Below are 17,368 nucleotides of genomic sequence, written 5' to 3'. Positions count from 1 at the left end.
TCTTCGCTGATCTGCAGACTCTGGCCAGATGACCACGCCGCCCACACGCTCTGCAGTCGACATCACGAGCCCAACAGGAGTCGCGCTGGTGTTTCCCGCCACAACCGGAGCAAGGCTTGACGTTGGTAGTCTTCGCTGGGGTCCGCTTGCCTCGAACCGCGTTGACGTCATCATCCGCGTCTTCGCCCTCGCTGTCTCGTTGAGCGTGTATACTGGGCTCTGCCACCCGCTGGCGGACCTCCTTCGTGGACTTCTCCGCTGCTTCCGCGGCCACGGCCTCTTCGTAGGCCACTGCCCAGGTCAGGGTGGTGCGGGCGAACAGCCTCTGTTGCAGCCTTTCATCTTTGAGACCGCAGACGAGACGGTCTCTGAGGGCTTCCTCCACGTTGTGGAAATTACATGGCCGTGCGGCTTTGCGAAGGGCCGCCACGAAATCTGCGATGGTCTCGCCTCCGGCCTGGTTCCGCTTGTAAAAAGCGTGCCGGCAGGCGATCTCCGACGGTTGTGGAGAATAGTGAGCCTTAAGCTTCTCCGTGATGTCAGCGTAGGTGACAGTCTTTATATCAGTTGGGGCCACCAACGACCTGGCTATGTCGAAGGTCCCCTTCCCGCAGGAACTCAGGAGGCATGCTCGTTTCTTCGCCTCATCGGTGATGTCGTGGGTCTCCAGATGGAACTCGAACCTGGACAGGTAGGAGTCCCAGTCTTCTGAGGAGGGTTCGAAGCACTCGAACTTCTGGCTTCCAGCCATCGGGGGAGACTTGGGCACCGGAGCTGGTGGCGCCTCCGCCGGATCGGCTGCTGTGCTCTGCCCGCTTTCTTCCGAGTCCGAAGTGTGGATGTCCGCAGGGCTGCCTACCTGCTCTAACATCCCATCCTCGTCGCCAATTGTTAGATCGCGCTAACAAAGGACTCGTACAGTGATTCAGCAAGTGATTCAGCTTTATTGGAAGTAACGAGCAAGCACTAACTCAGTAAGAAACCAGAACAGAAAACAGTGGGAGCTTATGCTCCTTTTAAACATAACCGGGCTAATGTAGCCACGCCTATTTACAAATAACAACCAATGAGATTGCTAGAATAAAGACCAATGGGAGTCTTTCCCTCCTAGGGAATGGTATCGTTCTGATTGGTCGCTGTTACGAAGCGGCCAATAGGAAGTTTGCTCAGAGGAGCCCTGGTCTGGCTCGAAGCTTAACAGGGGAGTCCTATGAGGTGATTCATGTAATCATTTCAATACATTACACAGGCAAAGAAGACATCAGAATAAAATCTGCTTCTCAGTCTGTTAGGATCTTGTTCATCCATAAGCTTGGGCAAGCTGTGGGACCTGCTGTGTGGGCTGTATTGGCCCTGGGACAGGACCTTAGAGCTGGGCACCGATTAGCAATGATAGTCATTTGGAGGGATGTTTCTGGCTTGGCACAGACACCAGCACATTAATCTGTGCCCTTATGCACAGTGATGTCTGCCATCTCGTTAAGCCAAGATGACAATGCACAGGACGTGGTCTGCCCAACGGCAGGACTCAGCAAGCAGAGAGTGCCTGCTTTTGAATCACAATATCTGTGCACATTGTCTTTCTCCAGAACAAGTGAGTGGAAAGATTGATTCTGGTGTACAGGCAGGCTCAGGACTCCGATTCTGACTATTTAGAAAGCCTGTTCATGGTGGTATGGGTAGTAATTATCTATGGCTAAGGAATAATTCAGTACTGACAAATACATCTAACTTGAGGAAGGCAGGTATTTGTCTAGGTAGGGTGGGGAAGCAGTAATGAGCCATTCAGTGTGCAGAATTGGTGTGTAAATAAAAAGGTGTTTTGGAAGTTGGATCACACATAGGCTGAAATATGAGATATGTGTGTCTCACCTGCTAATAGGATGGGGCCATGACTCAGTGACAGATCATTCTGTTTTTCATGCAGAAAGTCCCAGCATCTCCAGTTAACACAGACAGGTAGTAAATGATGAGCAAGGCTTTTACCTGAGGCCCTGGAGAACCAGTGCCAGTCAAAGTTGGCAGTATTGACCTTAATAGACCAATGGTCTGACTTGGCACAAGGTAGCTTCAAATGTGGTTCACTCTCTGACAGCTACCAAAATTTAGCTCTAGTAGGCTTTGTATTGCATTATATAAATAACTGATTTCACGTGGCATTTATTTGTTTATTTACAGAATTTATCCCCTGCCTTGCTGCCCTCATTAGGGTCACCGGGGCAGATAACAGATTAAAAACATGCACAATAAAAGCATACCTTAAAAACCATTAAAGCCAAACGAAAACACATCATTAAAACAATTAAAGCCAATTTAAAATACACACACACACACACAAAATGCACACACATAAAAACAGACAAAAAAGTCGACTCCCAGAGTTTCACTGCCACAGCCACAAAGGCCCTCTCCTGGCTTGCCACCCGCCTAATCTCAGAAGCCAGGGGCACCCAAAGCAGGGCCTCATAGATGACTGTAGTGGTCAGGTAGGTTCATAAGGGAGTAGGCAGTCGTTCAGGTATGCTGATCCCAAGCCGTTTAGGGCTTTAAACATTAACACCAGCAGCACCTTGAATTGTGCCCAGGAGCAAGATAAGCAGCCGGTGTAGATGGGCTCAGTCTGGAGTGATATAGTCCCTACAGCCCATTCCAGTAAACATCCTGGCTGCAGCATTCTGCACTAATTGAAGTTTCTGAACACTTTTCAAGAGCAGCCCTACATCCAGTGCATGGCTATAATGTAGTCTGGATATGACCATGATGTGGTTTCTTATGCCATGTCTTTAAAGAGTACAAAGGGGAAGATGTATCCTTTAGACAGATTCGTCATCCTCTCTGCGTATTGACCTTTTTAGAATATGACTTGTAATGTGGTGGCTGTGTGTTCCTTATTTTAAAGAAGCACCTGTTGTTATTTGTATCTCTACAGCGCTTTTACTGTATGGAATGCTTTATGCTTCTCATTGCATTTATTACTGCAGAAAAATTGTATTATAGCTTATATTGTGAATGTCTTTCCCATGCTCTTCTGGGGTGAGTTTTGCCCACCTGGGAAATCAATTTTTTAAGAATGAGGGGCAACCAGTAGCTGAGTTGGTTGTTATGTGGATTGCTAAGGAGCTTGGGCATTGTGGGAAAAAGGTGTTTTACGGGTCTCTGCTTTTATGCTATAAGTTCTGTACTTAAAATGCCCACTTGGCAATCTTGAGTTTCAAAAGGATGGCAGCGAACATGTAGATATCAGCCAGCTACATCAGGAGACGTTTACTTCAAATAATTATATCCCTGTGGTGTGCTTGAGAACAGACTGTGGTGTCCAAGTGGCAGATTCATTGATCATAAGGATTTGATTTAGAGACCTTTCTACAGTGACGTTGCCTTGCAGTTGCCGATGTGTGAGACATCACCAGATCCATGTGTATCCCTACAGGCTAAGGAAGTGTGTGTTTTTTATTGTTTCAAAAGTCAGGATTGCACATTTAATCCCTCCTCTTGTTTTACTTTGCCAATGCAGAATAATTAGTAACCATGACGACAGAGACGGGCCCAGATTCCGAGGTGAAGAATACCCAAGAGGAAACTCCGCAGCAGCAGCTAGAGGCAGCAGCAAGTGGGCCAGATGCAATGACCGGTAGCTCTGTTCCCACAGCAAACAACCAGGAAGCGGATGCTAACGAGAAGCCAGGAGCCCACAGTGACTCCAAACATGCAGAGCGGGTGAGTTTGGATTGCATATCTAGAGTACCACCATCCCCAGAGCCAAGCCCTGCAAGGTGTCTTTGGTGTCAGGGGTCAGCCCTTGACCATCTGCAGCATTAATAAAGAACAGAGTGACTTTAAGCATATGCAGAGTAAGAGTTCAGTCATGTGAATGACAGAGCCTGTGACAGATGCAGCTTTGTCCTACTGTGAGCAAAACAGTCATGGGCATTCTGCGTACCAAGGTAAGCCCCAATAGGCCTTTTGCATTCAGTCACAGCTTCAACTTACCAGGCGACTATGAATGTCAGAGGCTGATTTGGATGCAGCTACGCAAGTGGTGAATAGCAGGTACACCACAGTCTATGGCAGCACAGATGGAAGTCAGCATGAAGCAACTAAAACTGCTACATCTCAAACTGATGAATGAGCCCTGGCTTTTCTCTCACTGCTAAATGATCATGTCTATCACCCACAATTTTTGCTGTTAGTGGGAAGGATACCCCAGGTTACAGAACTTGGATTTTAGGCAAGTCCTCCTGACATCACATGAACTGAATCAGGTCATTGGTCCATCAAGGTCGATATTGTCTACTCAGACTGGCAGCAGCTCTCCAGGTTCTTAATTTCCCATTGAACTTCAGGATCTCTGTTTCTCTACTAAAATATAATGAAGTGGTGAGATTAGCAGTGTAGCATTTATGGTCCTTGGGTATCTTACTTTTTTCCCATCCACAATCCTTTCCTTTTTTTAAAGTAAGTTTTTTTCATGAGTCAATTGAGCACCTTTACATCTCATCCCAAAGTGCAGAGTTTGGAGAGAAATAGATAACCAGCAAAGTTAATGAATTAGTTGCAAGTCACCAGAACAATCATATAAATAAAATCAATGGTGGGTCCTCTTCCAGCAAGCAAAAGATAACCATTTGAGCCCTTGGCATTGGGGAAGAAGGTTAAACAGGTCAAAGGAGAGAGCAAAAACAAGCTAATTATATAATTAAACTTAAAAACCCAAGCTATTGGCTAAAAGGCCGTGTGTACTGAGAAGTGGTGTTTTGTGCTTAGAGCTGCCATATCATTTGCCAAAAGCTATTTCCATCTGATATGCATGGAAATTATCTGTACTGATTCTGGGCTATCTGAGGGCACTTTCCATTTGATAAAATATCTTGCAGCTATTTGATTGGTTTAGAAAATGTGCTCAAAACCACTTGCAGTTGTCCAGAGCTGATTGAACAGCAGCTGTTTGTCATGGGGTGCATGTACCTTTGAATATTATGAACTTGCCTAAGTCCTTCTAGGCCGCAATTGTCAGCCTACTTGCATGGAAATAAGTTTCATTAAAATCAAGAAAATATTCTTCTGAATAAACATGTTTAGAATTTGGAGAAGTAAAGCAGGAGCTGCAGACAGCTCTGAGGTACCCCAGTAAGTTAATCATTCTTGCAATTTTTTTTGCATTTTTTGTTGAATCTGTCTTGGGGTGCTGCACATTCCCTCTGGGTCCTGTGTGCTCTGGAACACACCAAAGACTAACGTACCCCTATGACTTTCATGGACGACCAGACAAGATTGATCTCTATAAACAAATCATATAGCAGTCTTTACTTTCTGCATATACACCTTGGGGGTATCTTCCTTTGCTGTTCCTGGATTTAATGTAGGATTATACAAATTCAGAGAATCTGCTTTTTTAAAAAGTAGTATCCTACTGAGACTTGTGAAACCAACAATTCCTCTAAGCAATGGGTAGACAGCAGCATTGGAAATAACAATATAGTACAAGCTTTCACACTGCAATCACTTTGGTCTGTCTTGTTTCTAGAAGGTAGAAGGTGAAATGTTCTTTCTCCATTCATGTTAGGTGATGAATCAGAGTCCTCATCAGATTAGGATACATGGTGGGGCAGGATAGTGTTGCACAGAGTTTCTTGATTCTGAATGCTATCTAATCTGATCATTTTCAGGTTAGGAAGGATCAAGGAGACAGGCTGTCAGGGCCCAAGAACAGAAGCAGGCAGGTAGACTGTCCCCCGAGAGCCGACGTGCAGGGTCAGACTTGCAAACCCGAGTCAGATTTACAAACCAGAGCAAAGCGCAAGATGAACTGTAGGTCAAAAACAGGATGGACAAGGTCAGGGTGTCCTGCAGGATTTGGTGGTAAGAACTTCTGAATGAGATTAAGCCACCAGCCAGAATGCAGGTTCATGTGCTGCTTAAAGCAGGGATAGCCAGGTCCTTGAACCAGGAATGCTGGATTCCCTCTGGAGAAGCTGCATTCAGGGTCTTTATTTCCCCTGGCTAGGATGTCATAACCCACCCCCCATAGCTTGGCCTGTCCATGTCACACTCCCCCAAGATCAAGACGTTGAAGAGCTTCTACGGTATCTGGAACCAGGAGTATTGTGTGCTGTCTCCTTGTCCTCCCATCAGGAATAAGAGGCTGCTCCAGAGTCCTGAACCAAGTTCAGACTTGGTTAAAAGCAGCACGTGAGAGAGGCACATGCTCCTTGCAACCTGACAGGCACTTCGTTCCACATAAAATGGGAGGTTACCATAGAGGGTTTCATCACAGACTCCCTTAGGAGACTCCTCATTTTCTGATGGGAGGGTGTCTGCGAGGTAACTGAAAATGGTGTGCAATTCTCTTGGTAATCCTCCCCACGTCAGGGAGCAAGTACAAAGTACCACACCATATCCTGCCCTCCCCACCGAGGCAGGCTTAGGGCAGCTTACATCAAAGTTTAAAAAACATAAAAGCAGCATAAATATAAAACATCACTGTTAAGTGTAACAATTATAAACAGTCATAAAGTGCTAAGGTGCTAGAGCAAACTTGATGGTAGTAATAGATTGTAATAGCGGTCACAGCAGGACATGTTGGATTAGTCAGAAGGGAATGGTCAGTGTTGTAATTCAGCTTATCCCAACCAGTTTTGCTGGCAAGCACAGGCTGCTGATAGTGAGTCCAGGGGGGCAGGCCTAAGCACAGTACAGTTGTTATATGAGGCTCCTCATTAAAGGCCTGGTGGAAGAGCTCTGTCTTGTAGGCCGTGCGGAACTATAAAAGGTCCCATAGGCCCCTGGTGTCTTCTGGGAGCTCGTTCCATCAGTATGGAGCCGCCACTGAGAAGGCCCTGGTTGAGGCCAGCTGGCATCTTTGGGACCAGGGAGGGCCAGATGATTTTGGGACCCTGAACACAGTGCCCTCTGGGGGACATGTGGGGAAAGGTGGTCCCTCAGGAAGTGAAAGTGTGGCCTGCTAGGTAAGAAGCAGCACAGCAATTTTGCAGTAGTGAATCTGGCAGGCGGTACCATCACAGGCTGAGCAGTCCATGGGGCGCCTGGCTTGGAATGAGATACATAAGTGTTCTTAAGTCTACTTGAAATCAAGAGTCTGAATTGTCATTAAGGTAGGAATTAGAAACAAGTTCATCACTCTGAGGCCCTCTCAAACAGTTTACCCAGGAGCCACTACACGAACTGGGAGATCCCCAGTGCTGTCCCATCTGAGTCATATGATGCATTGTGTTCTGTGTGTCCATTGATTTGGAGAAGCCCTTTTGGAGAAGAAGATGGGGGTTAGCAAGTGTGGTATTTTTCATTATGGTGGACACGGTGTGAGAACGAATTGTTAGGAACGTGCAAGCTTCTCTCTCTCCGGGTAATTCTATCAAAGGGCAATTTTTTGTGGTTAAAATCAGCCTTCTGCCAGCCTCATTCCCCTGGGTTCTGTTTCAGACATTATTAGTGTAAAGGGTTATAACTAAGCAGCTCAGATAGTACCGCTGAGTGCTGGATTGATGTCCAGGACACCACCAATGGGAAGAGGCCTCCTTTTCTAGCTTACAGTGTAGGCTGAAATCTGGTCTCCAGAGGGATTGTGGTTTTTTGTCCAAGTCACCTGTGGAGAGTGAGAAGCCGTGGACATTTTTATAGTGCTTTGATGCTGAAGCTTAACAAGAACCAATTTGCCCGCTGGAGATTATTGCAACCACCTGGGAGTACATCTATTGCTTTCTGGGGGTTTTACCCCCACACTTGGATAAAATAGATAAAACCTTGCTGGGCACTAGCATCACAAAGAAAGTGAGAGAATGGCTGTGTATACATTATGATTACCGGGGCTTTTATGTCTCTGGGTTTTATTGGCAGGTTTTTAATGGTTGTTAGTTTTAAGGATCTTATTTTTTTCATGTTTTTCATCTTGTTTTATTTTGTGAGCTGCCTCTAGCAGGTCTCAGAAGAGGCAATATTAATGTCTTGAAGAAAGAAAGAATAAGCATCAGCATGTTAAGAAAAGCTAAAAAGTAGGGAAGGGAAACAACCAAAATCAGAGAAATGTTGCTTCTATTTTCCCAAAATACTATAGTAATATCCTTTTGTGTTCAGCTAATATTATAGTACAAGTCCAAAAACGTCAAGTTTGGTGTAGTGGTTAAGTGCACGGACTCTAATCTGGGAGAACCGGGTTTGATTCCCCACTCCTCCACTTGCACCTGGCTGGATGACCTTGGGCAAGCCGTAGTTCTGACAAGAGCTGTTCTTGAAAAAGAGCAGTTTCTGTCAAGAGCTCTCTCAGCCCCGCCTACCTCACAGGGTGTCTGTTGTGAGGAGAGGAAGGGAAAGGAGTTTGTGAGCCGCTCTGAGACTCCTTTGGGTAGTGAAGGGCGGGGTATAAATCCAATCTCCTCCCCCCCCCCAACTTTTCTCCAAAACAGAGAATAGGAACAAGAGCATTGTGTGTGGTCTAGGGATCAGTGTAGACCATGTCAGTAATTCAGTTGATTGCATATAAATAGAGGTGGGTTAATCTGATTCTAACCTAACTTTCAGGGTACAAATAACTGACACCAAGGAAGGTTTGTCTCCAAAAAAAATCAACAGGAGTGGGTATTTGGGGAAATCCCCTGTAAAGACAAATGCACAAGCCAGCTGGTAAGTAATAAACCAGTCCTGGCAAGTGGAGGATTTAGATTTGGTCACTCTCTTAATTTAAGAGCATAATTTAGATACTTCAGGTTTCTTTATTAAGATTTCCTTGTTTTACATTTGCTTTCATCTCCCACTCTGCCCCCTTACAAGGCTGTGGACATGGACGAAAAAGACTACAGTGAAGCAGATGGGATATCTGAGAGAACCACCCCCAGCAAGACTCAGAAATCACCTCAGAAAGTCACCAAAAAGCTCAAGAGTGCCATCTGCAGAGTGACCTTGCTTGATGCCTCAGAGTATGAGTGTGAAGTGGAGGTAAGCCCAGGGCCTGTGTTCCTTTGTCATGGACTCTCTGATTGAACCTTTTAACCTGATAATAAGCTTCTGGAAATTGTGTATTCTACAGTATTGTAGGCCCTGAGTGTCAGTATCCAGTGTGAGAGAGCCAACTGAAATGCACTTTTAAAAAAAAGACAGTATGTTAATCAGACCATGGTTTTTGCCTTGCCATAGATTCATGAGTGCACGCACGCACGCACTTCACTCCCTCCCTGTAGGGATCCACATGGAAAACCGGTGTGACTCATACATTTCTGAGCGTGGGCTGCCTGCGATTTGTGTTTTATGGTGAAAATGAAGTGTAGGCCTGTGTGTGCGAGAGAGTGAGCCTTGTGTAACTGTGATCCTAGCTGGATTCCCTCAGGAGGGGAGGGTATTAATAGCATATAGTCAGGAAGTTTAGGCCATTATAAAACCTTGCTGCAAATTCTAAAGATGTGCCAAATCAACCCCTTAAAAATTCTGTGGGTTATTTCCTTATTTCCACTTTCCTGCAGGATGCAAGGATACCTGAGCAGAATCACTGTTCCCTAATAAAATGAGCAGAGCACGTTCATTTGTTTGGAGAAGAAGGAGGGGTGCCATCTTAAAGGCCTTGTCAGGGAGGGATGAGACACACATGTCCCTGCTGTAGCCTGTGAATGCAAAAGGATCTGCAGTGGAAAGTGTGTCTCCTCTGTGTGAATAGGCTACAATCTGAAACCTTGGCGGGGGAACATGTTTACTGTCTGCTGCAGATAGACCCTCTTGTCCTCAGGGATTTTCTTCTTTTGTTGATAGGCCTATAAACAATCAATACTGTGGATTTTTTGAAGTCAGGTTATTCTGGTATCACCATGGAAAAGAAGAGTGGGGACACACCCATAATACCTACAGAGCCCAAAACAGTATGAAAAAAAGAAAAGTGTTGTGTGTGTTTGTGGTGTGTGTGTGTGTGTGTGTGTGTGTGTGTGTGTGTGAGAGAGAGAGAGAGTGAGAGAGAGAGAGAGAGAGAGAGAGAGAGAGAGAGAGAGAGAACTGGCAAGGAAGAAGTGACCCAGGGAATATGATGATATTCCTGATGTTGCTTCCAAATTGGGAGTTATGGAAGATGGTGTGATGTGGTCCTTGGGGTCGCCAAGAGTTGGACAACTAATTTTACAAGGGTGTGCAGTTGCATACTATTAAAGAAGTGGGAAGATGCTCAGTGCTGCTGCTTATGTACAGATAAGAACCCCGATCAGGTCAAAGATCTGTCTAGTTCAGCATCCTCCCCCCGCCCACGCACACAATGGCCAAGCAGATACATCCAGAGAGCTCGTAAGAACGGCATAAAGGCCCTCCCTGCTGTCGTTTCTCTGCATTTAGCCATCATGGCTAGTAGCTGTTGATAAAGCATATTCTTCATGAATTTCCCTTTTAAAGCCAGAGTAGGCACGTCCATTTTAAACAAATGTGTGCACCTCAGCAAAATACATAGATGCAGGACTGGAACAACATAGATGTGAGTTTAAAAAGGGTTGGGCCTAGCTGCTGGATGTTCTGTGCTTGGGCCTCTATACAGAGGAGAGGTCATGTTCCTCTGTGTTACTCTGATGAAGTAACTAAAGCAAAGTCCTTTAATTTAAGGACTTGTCCAGAAGCAGAGAGGCCTCTGAAACACGTACAGCCAAGTGCCTAGCTTCTTCTAAGACACACACATGCTGTGTCTTGAGTGACTGGGGGTTCTGTCAGCCTCTGTGACGATAGGATAGGAGAGATGTTGATGATGATCTTGGTGAGCCATTTCGCTGGTGTGGTCTGTCAGTTGGGTAAAGCTGTAGTGAGTCCTAGGCTAAAGCTGCTAGAGAAGCATCTCCCCACCCCAGCCTACTCTCCAAGTTTTGCTGAGAGGCTGAGTCTGTCATGTCTGATTTGCTCCCTCATCAGTTATAATACTGTTGGCAAAGATGCTGAACACCCGCTCCCCCCACTAGCTCCTGGATAATTAGTATTTTGAGATATTCAAGCTTCTCTTTCCACTTAGAGCGACGGTAGCTATGCAGTGACTCACCAGCCTTTGCCAATTAAGGCAACATCTTTTGTTGGTCCAATTGAGTATGGGAAATGCGGAAGCAAAAGCAAAAAATCTGAGGATCACACATCTCTTCTTCAAGAAAATGCTGATGAGGAGAAAAATAAAAGATCACGTGTGCATGAATGGATACACAAGTATAGGGGGTTGCAGGGGGTGTGAATGGCACAGAAAGGAAAAACAGGCTTTAATTTTCAGGTACGGCAGCTACTGGAATGCAGTGAATTATTTGCACATAGTGCTTCAGCACGAGCACGGATTAGTTAATTTTCTCGGCAGCACTGTAAACTGTTGTTCCCATTATGAAAAAAGTATGGCATATCTCTTGCATGTTACAGCTCTAACTTGTTCTCTTAAGGGAGGACTCCTTCCAGAGGGAGTGAGCCACGATTTTCTAGAAGATGGAGGGTAGAAACAGATTTTATTTTTAGCTCCTGTTAGCGCTGCCCTGCCCTGGATGGCCTAATAGCCCGATCTCATCAGATCTTGGAAGTTAAGCCAGGTCAGCCCTGGTTAGTATTTGGATGGGAGACCGCCAAGGAAGTCCAGGGTTGCTATGCAGAGGCAGGCAATGGCAAACCACCTCTGTTTGTTTCTTGCCTTGAAAACCCTGTGGGATCCCCATTAGTCAGCTGCAACTTGATGGCACTTTCCACCGATATTAGCCCCAATCAAATGCTTATGTTAGGGTTATTGCTTTGCAGCAGGGGGCTGGCCTGTTGGTTAGTTGGTTGGTTGGCAGATCAAGGAGATGCAGTCTCAGTTACAGTTTGGCTAATAGAAAGTTAGTCTGCTAAGACCAGATGAAATATACTTTGAATTTTTATGTGTTGGTTCTTGATTGGTAATAGCATTTATGGAGTTCCTGGCCAGCAGGTTTCAGTCCTGTTTCCAGGCTCAATTTGTTACATATGACCCTTGAACTCCTAAATTAGCTTGGACCCAAAATGAGATTGGGAATCTCTTTTCCCATATCTTCTCGAATGCTTGTTAAACTCTAAGGCCTTGCTTGAAGAAAGTACAACCAAGTTGTTTGTATAACAGAGCCTTTCTAGTAGTGGCCCGTCTCACAAAAGGCCCTCATCAGTGTCCATCACTATCTGTTTGTAGTGGACAGTGTTAAATCCTACTGTTTAAACAGTGCTGTGGAGGTTTAGTGTATTATATGATTTGTTTTAGTTACCATTTTTATTGATGATTTCTGATGGATTATTGGTTTTCTTTATAATGAAAGATGTTTTGATTCATTTGAAAAAAAGGTGGTGAAAAAAAAATGACCAGATAAATAAAACAAAGTAAAGGACTGAGGAGGGAGGGCTGAAAAGGATCAGAGGCAGTCTTTGATCCCGGCACTGTCACCGACGGGCTCTTTAGCCAACAGTGAGGTTCTGAGAGGGAGCTTTACTGACTGAAGAAGAGCTGATTGCTACAGAGATGAAAGTTCTCTTAAGCAAATAAAAAGGAGGGGGGGATAGAATACATTATTAAAGGAACTTTCAAAGCCAGAGAGGCTTTTGTAGACCTAACAGGACTCACGGAATTAGTTGTCCTCTGAAGACACTGGTTGATCCACATCACTCTACTATTCTGCCTTACCAACTTTTATGTACAGGGCACTGAAACATGAAACCAGAAGGGTTTACTGTCTGCATTACATGATCAATTTTTTAATAGGAAGGGGGGGAGTAATTGGCAGGAATCTGCAAGGAAATGGGAGTTTCAAGCAACAGTGGAGTGCTGGGTAAGGTGAGGCGAAGGTGGTACAGAAGAGTCAGGAGTAGGTTTGTTAGATAAATGATTATTAAGCAGAGGGCGAAAGCTTCACCTACGAAGGGATGGGGACACTGTTTCAAGTACAGGATGCAAGACAGAAGGAGAGGAGGAGGATTTCCACATTTGGGGGTGGGGCAGGCTTGTGTGGTTTCTTCCTTGCTGCTGAAGCTGTCAATACAGTGCAGGGGCAGCGGGGCTTCCACACAGCAGGTTTCCCCACAGTTTCCTTGCCCCAGTCCCTCAACAGCAGCCATCTCTCCTCTCCTGGACCACTGGGGCTTTTTCATTAAGCCAGCAATTGAATATTGTTATCTCTCCTTATATATAATTGAATAGTGGGTGCCAAAGTTCTAATTCTAAAATGCACTCCCTTAGTGTATGGCTGATGGCACTGCTCCTCAGCATATATCGCCACCAATCAGAAGGCAAAGCCCGGGTCCCGCCCACACCACAACTGCTGCGACAACCTGGTCTTTTGCATATGGAAGCTGATTGGACTTCAGTCCATTCCACACCTCAAACTCCCCCCCCCCCGCAAGGCAGTTGGGATTTTCAGTTGCATAACATACCTCATAGGGGAGAGGAGAATGGGTAACAATGGTTACCACTCTCCAGGTGAGGGCTACAGATAACTCAAACATACAAATGCTCTTCAGGTAGCAGAGATCAGTCCCTCTGGAGAAAACAGTGGACTCTGTCATTAAACCCTGCTGAGGTCGCCACAGGAAACTGACACTGTTTGCCCAAAGCCAGAGCACTCTCCCAGAGCCTCTTTCTAGATCTCGTTGTATTTATTTCCGCAACGGGCATTATTTCTAGTATGCATATAACATTATAATCATGTGTGTGTCAGGTTCTCTGAATTCCTAGCCTTCATTTTTAAAAAAAGTCTGTAGCTCCTTTCATTGTGGAGAGATGCCTTTCCACTTAAAGTTCAGAGAGCCTGGTATGCATATTGTTGTAGCAGTATATTGATATATTATTCAATTGCCAATTTTAAAAAAAAACAGTAGCAGGGGAATTAAATGGCTGGGGGAAGGGCAGGGGCAGGAATAATGGCTGCCATGCAGGTGGGAAAATCCAGACTCCCACCCACATGGCAGCCATCCAGGCTTTATTGCAGTCTTCACAGGTTTGGAAAATACTGGAGAAAAGCCATGGAGACCCTTTGTGGTATAGAAATGCACCATGATGCTTTGGGGAAGCAGGGGGAAAAACCCTGTGTCCCAACAGTAACGAACCCAGGACAAATATCCTGTGTGGGAGTGACTGAGATGAACAGAGTTAGAAGAGCAAGAAGAGACATACATAAGTAGAAATGAGGGAAATTGTTTTTTCAAGACTGAGCTGAGGGCTAGAATCTCCATGCTGATCCAAAGCCACTGCAAGAACTGGGTTGATGTTAAACACGATGACACAGAGAAATGTGAGTTTAACAAAGGCTTCTTAATACAAATAGGTATGCCATAGCTGGCCATTTCCTGATCAACATATTCCTCCAGGCAGCCTAGGAAGCCATGATTTATCATCAGCTGGCTACCAAGGATGTTACAGAGGCCTGTATCTTTCACTGATTTCCCACTGCATGCTGACATTTATGAAATTTCATCTCCTGAACCTTCTTACAATTAAAACAAACAGACAAACAAACATTTTATATGCCTAAATTGATGCAGTGCCTTTTGCTGTGCTGGTTAATGAAGAGTCTTTGGATACAATGAAGTGCTTCTGTAGGAAAATGTTAATTGCTTTATTGAAAAGGGCTTCTGTTGGCATTTATTGCTCTGTGCTAGAATAGCTAGTATATCAGGACTTAGAATCAGGATCTTTGGTTGTGAACCTATTGCCACTGTCTTCAGAATATTCCCATACAAGAAAATACTCTGGAGAAGTTTTCCAATGGAGAACTGTTTGGAAATTTCATGTCTATTGTTTTTATCACTATTAATTTTTTTAAAAGCCATTAGTAACATACAGTGCTCCCTCTAAGCTGAGTTACTGTGAGCTAGCTCACATTTCTTTTAGCCTCCAGTTCACACGTTTTTGTCTTAGCTCAGGAAGGATGGCCCCAGTGCAGACTAATTTATGCAGCAGTCAAATTGCTTGCTCCCAACTTTAATGCCAGTAGCTCACAAAGTAGAATTTTTGCTCACAAGACTCCACAGCTTAGAGGGAGCATTGGTACAGTTCTTTGTGTGGTGACACTGCTGGAGTGGTCCATTGTGATCTTCTCTAGAAAGCTTTCAGGGTTGCCCCTAGAAAAGTGAAAGGCATAAGGCCTTCTAGACATCTTCTGTGCAAAGGATATGTATCTTTTATGCACAATGGCAAATTATTTACCAAAATCTGCCTGTCCACCAAGCCCCTTCCCTCTGTGTTCCCATTCCTTGGTCACCTGCTAACTGTGCTCCCCCAAAGTGCTTTTTTATGTGCCAAAAGGAGCTTTGGGCCTCTGTTACAGTTATCTCTTCTGGCTCTTTCATAGTTAGGAATGGCTTCTGCAAAAATGCCCAAAAGAGTTCTTTGCAACTGGGTAAGATTTTTCCAAGGCTCTTTAAAGAGCTACAAAACAGAGAAATGGTAGCCCAGGCCAGGGAATGAGTCCTGTAAGACTCTCATAGGTGTGTGCTCAGCCCTTTTCAGTGTGTGCACTTGTCAGGCCTCCGCATAGGCCTTTCCTCTTGGCCAGGAAGAACGCTGGGTGGCTCTTTCCATCCTGGGACAGCAAGTTGCCATGGCTCAGGAGAGGTGCTTAGTGCTAATTACTGGACCAGTTGCCAGAAACTTGCAAAGAATTGGGTTAGTGGCTTAAGGGAGCAAGCCGAAGCAGTTCTGCTCATATTGAAGTCCCATTTTAGTCAGTGGGGCTCATTCCTAGGAAAGTGTTCTTAGGATTGCAACCTAACTGTACTGCCGCCGTCTTGTAAAGCTTTCCTTAATCAACCATTTGTAGCCCTGTGGGTCATGTATAGGGCCATTAAAAACTTCCAGTGTGCTCAAAGAAACCAAGTTATAATTTGGGGGAGGGGGGGTATGGTCAGGTATGGTTCCTGTGTGGCTCCACAGTATACTTCGGGAAGAGGAAGAGACTGTATTCCAGATGGTCTTTTGATTCTTGCACTACATGTTTGTGTCTCCTGCAGAAACATGCCCGGGGCCAAGTGCTCTTTGACATGGTCTGTGAGCATCTCAATCTCCTGGAGAAGGATTATTTTGGACTCACATTCTGTGACTCAGACAGTCAGAAGGTATGTGTGGGTGGCTCTGGGGGAATCCTGTGCCATGTCCATTCAAGGTGTTCTTCTCAAACAGGATTTCATCTGACATACTGTTGCTTACCATTTCAGAACTGGCTGGACCCCTCTAAGGAAATAAAAAAGCAGATTCGCAGTGAGTAGCCCAGAACAATTGTGTTCAAGATTTTTCTGTCCATAAGGTATATGGGTGGATGTAGCAATGCCCATGTACCTTTCATTGATGGATAGGGGTGAAGAAGGCAAAATGCTTCCCTGTTCCCTTAGACATCATTTGTAAACCATTCAGCTGCTGCACTCAGAGGGACTGGTTTTCCAAAGAGATCTTGGGGAAGTGAGGAGAGAGCAGTAGATGCTGACTGGGTAGTCGTATCTTAAAGGTTAATACCTGCAGTTTTCCAATGCTCCAAACCAGATTAGTAGTTTGGTGGCTCAAGTGGTTAAGATGCTGAACTGCAGGCTGTGGAAGGTCAGTAGTTCAGCAGTTCGAGACCCGAGTTGCCGCATGACGGAGTGAGCTCCCGTCTCTAGTTCCAGCTCCTGCCAACCTAGCAGTTCGAAAGCAAGAAATTGCAAGTAGATAAATAGGTACCACTTCGGTGGGAAGGTAACAGCGTTCCCTGCGCCTTGGTGTTTAGTCATGCCAGCTACATGACCACGGAAACGTCTTCGGACAGCGCTGGCTCTTCGGCTTTGAAACGGAGATGAGCACCCCAACCCTAGAGTTGGATTCGACTGGCTTTCGAGCAAGGGAACCTTTACCTTTACCTAAGAACAGCTTGCTGGATCAGATTAATTTTCCAGCCTCTTGTTTCCTCAGTGTCCAACCAGAAGCAGGGCCTTGATGGTGGGGGGGCATAAGTTCTAATTCCACCTCATGCGTGGATCTCAGCCATTTGGACTTCTGTTGTAACAGCATCTTTTGTCAGTCACTGTTTGTTAAACAGGAGTAATAGTGGTGGCAAGCCTATCTGAAAGGGATGTAGTCAAGATGATGACTGTAAAGCATTTTGCATGATGGAGGCACCGTATCAGTTAATAAGCGGTTCTAATGATATAGGCCTGACCAAGCAGATGCAAAATGATTAGAAGGATACTGTGGAAATAGCCTGGTCTTTTGAAATGGATGTAGCCGTGCTGTGTAGCTTGGCATGTAGCAGGTGGGCTGCTTGTATCCGGTTTCTCTGAGGTGATTTTTGTTCATGGTAACTGCTTTACTGGTCTTTAGACTCCCAGTTAGCACAAATCTGGAGAAGAAGCACTCTAAAGCTCTATCACTAGCCCCACTGCCTGTTAGCATTTGGAGATCATTCCT

The 17,368-nt window shown here is 45.2% G+C and overlaps 1 protein-coding gene across 5 annotated transcripts in view; it reads left to right on the top strand.

Annotated features, from left to right (window-relative positions):
* The window catches only part of EPB41L1 (erythrocyte membrane protein band 4.1-like 1), a 203,199-nt gene that overhangs the window by 141,466 nt on the left and 44,365 nt on the right, over positions 1–17,368 (top strand). For all 5 annotated transcript variants that reach the window (XM_015413410.1, XM_015413408.1, XM_015413409.1 and 2 more), the window contains exons 3-6: positions 3,515–3,717; positions 8,785–8,949; positions 15,943–16,047; positions 16,147–16,189. In XM_015413410.1, coding sequence (XP_015268896.1) covers positions 3,529–3,717; positions 8,785–8,949; positions 15,943–16,047; positions 16,147–16,189 — 502 coding nt within the window. In that variant the 5' untranslated portion in view covers positions 3,515–3,528. The remainder of the gene's footprint in view (positions 1–3,514; positions 3,718–8,784; positions 8,950–15,942; positions 16,048–16,146; positions 16,190–17,368) is intronic.

This window comes from Gekko japonicus, unplaced genomic scaffold (assembly GCF_001447785.1).
Source record: "Gekko japonicus isolate JY-2015 unplaced genomic scaffold, Gekko_japonicus_V1.1 scaffold79, whole genome shotgun sequence".
NCBI lineage: Eukaryota > Metazoa > Chordata > Lepidosauria > Squamata > Gekkonidae > Gekko > Gekko japonicus.
This window is presented reverse-complemented; position numbering and strand designations above follow the sequence as displayed.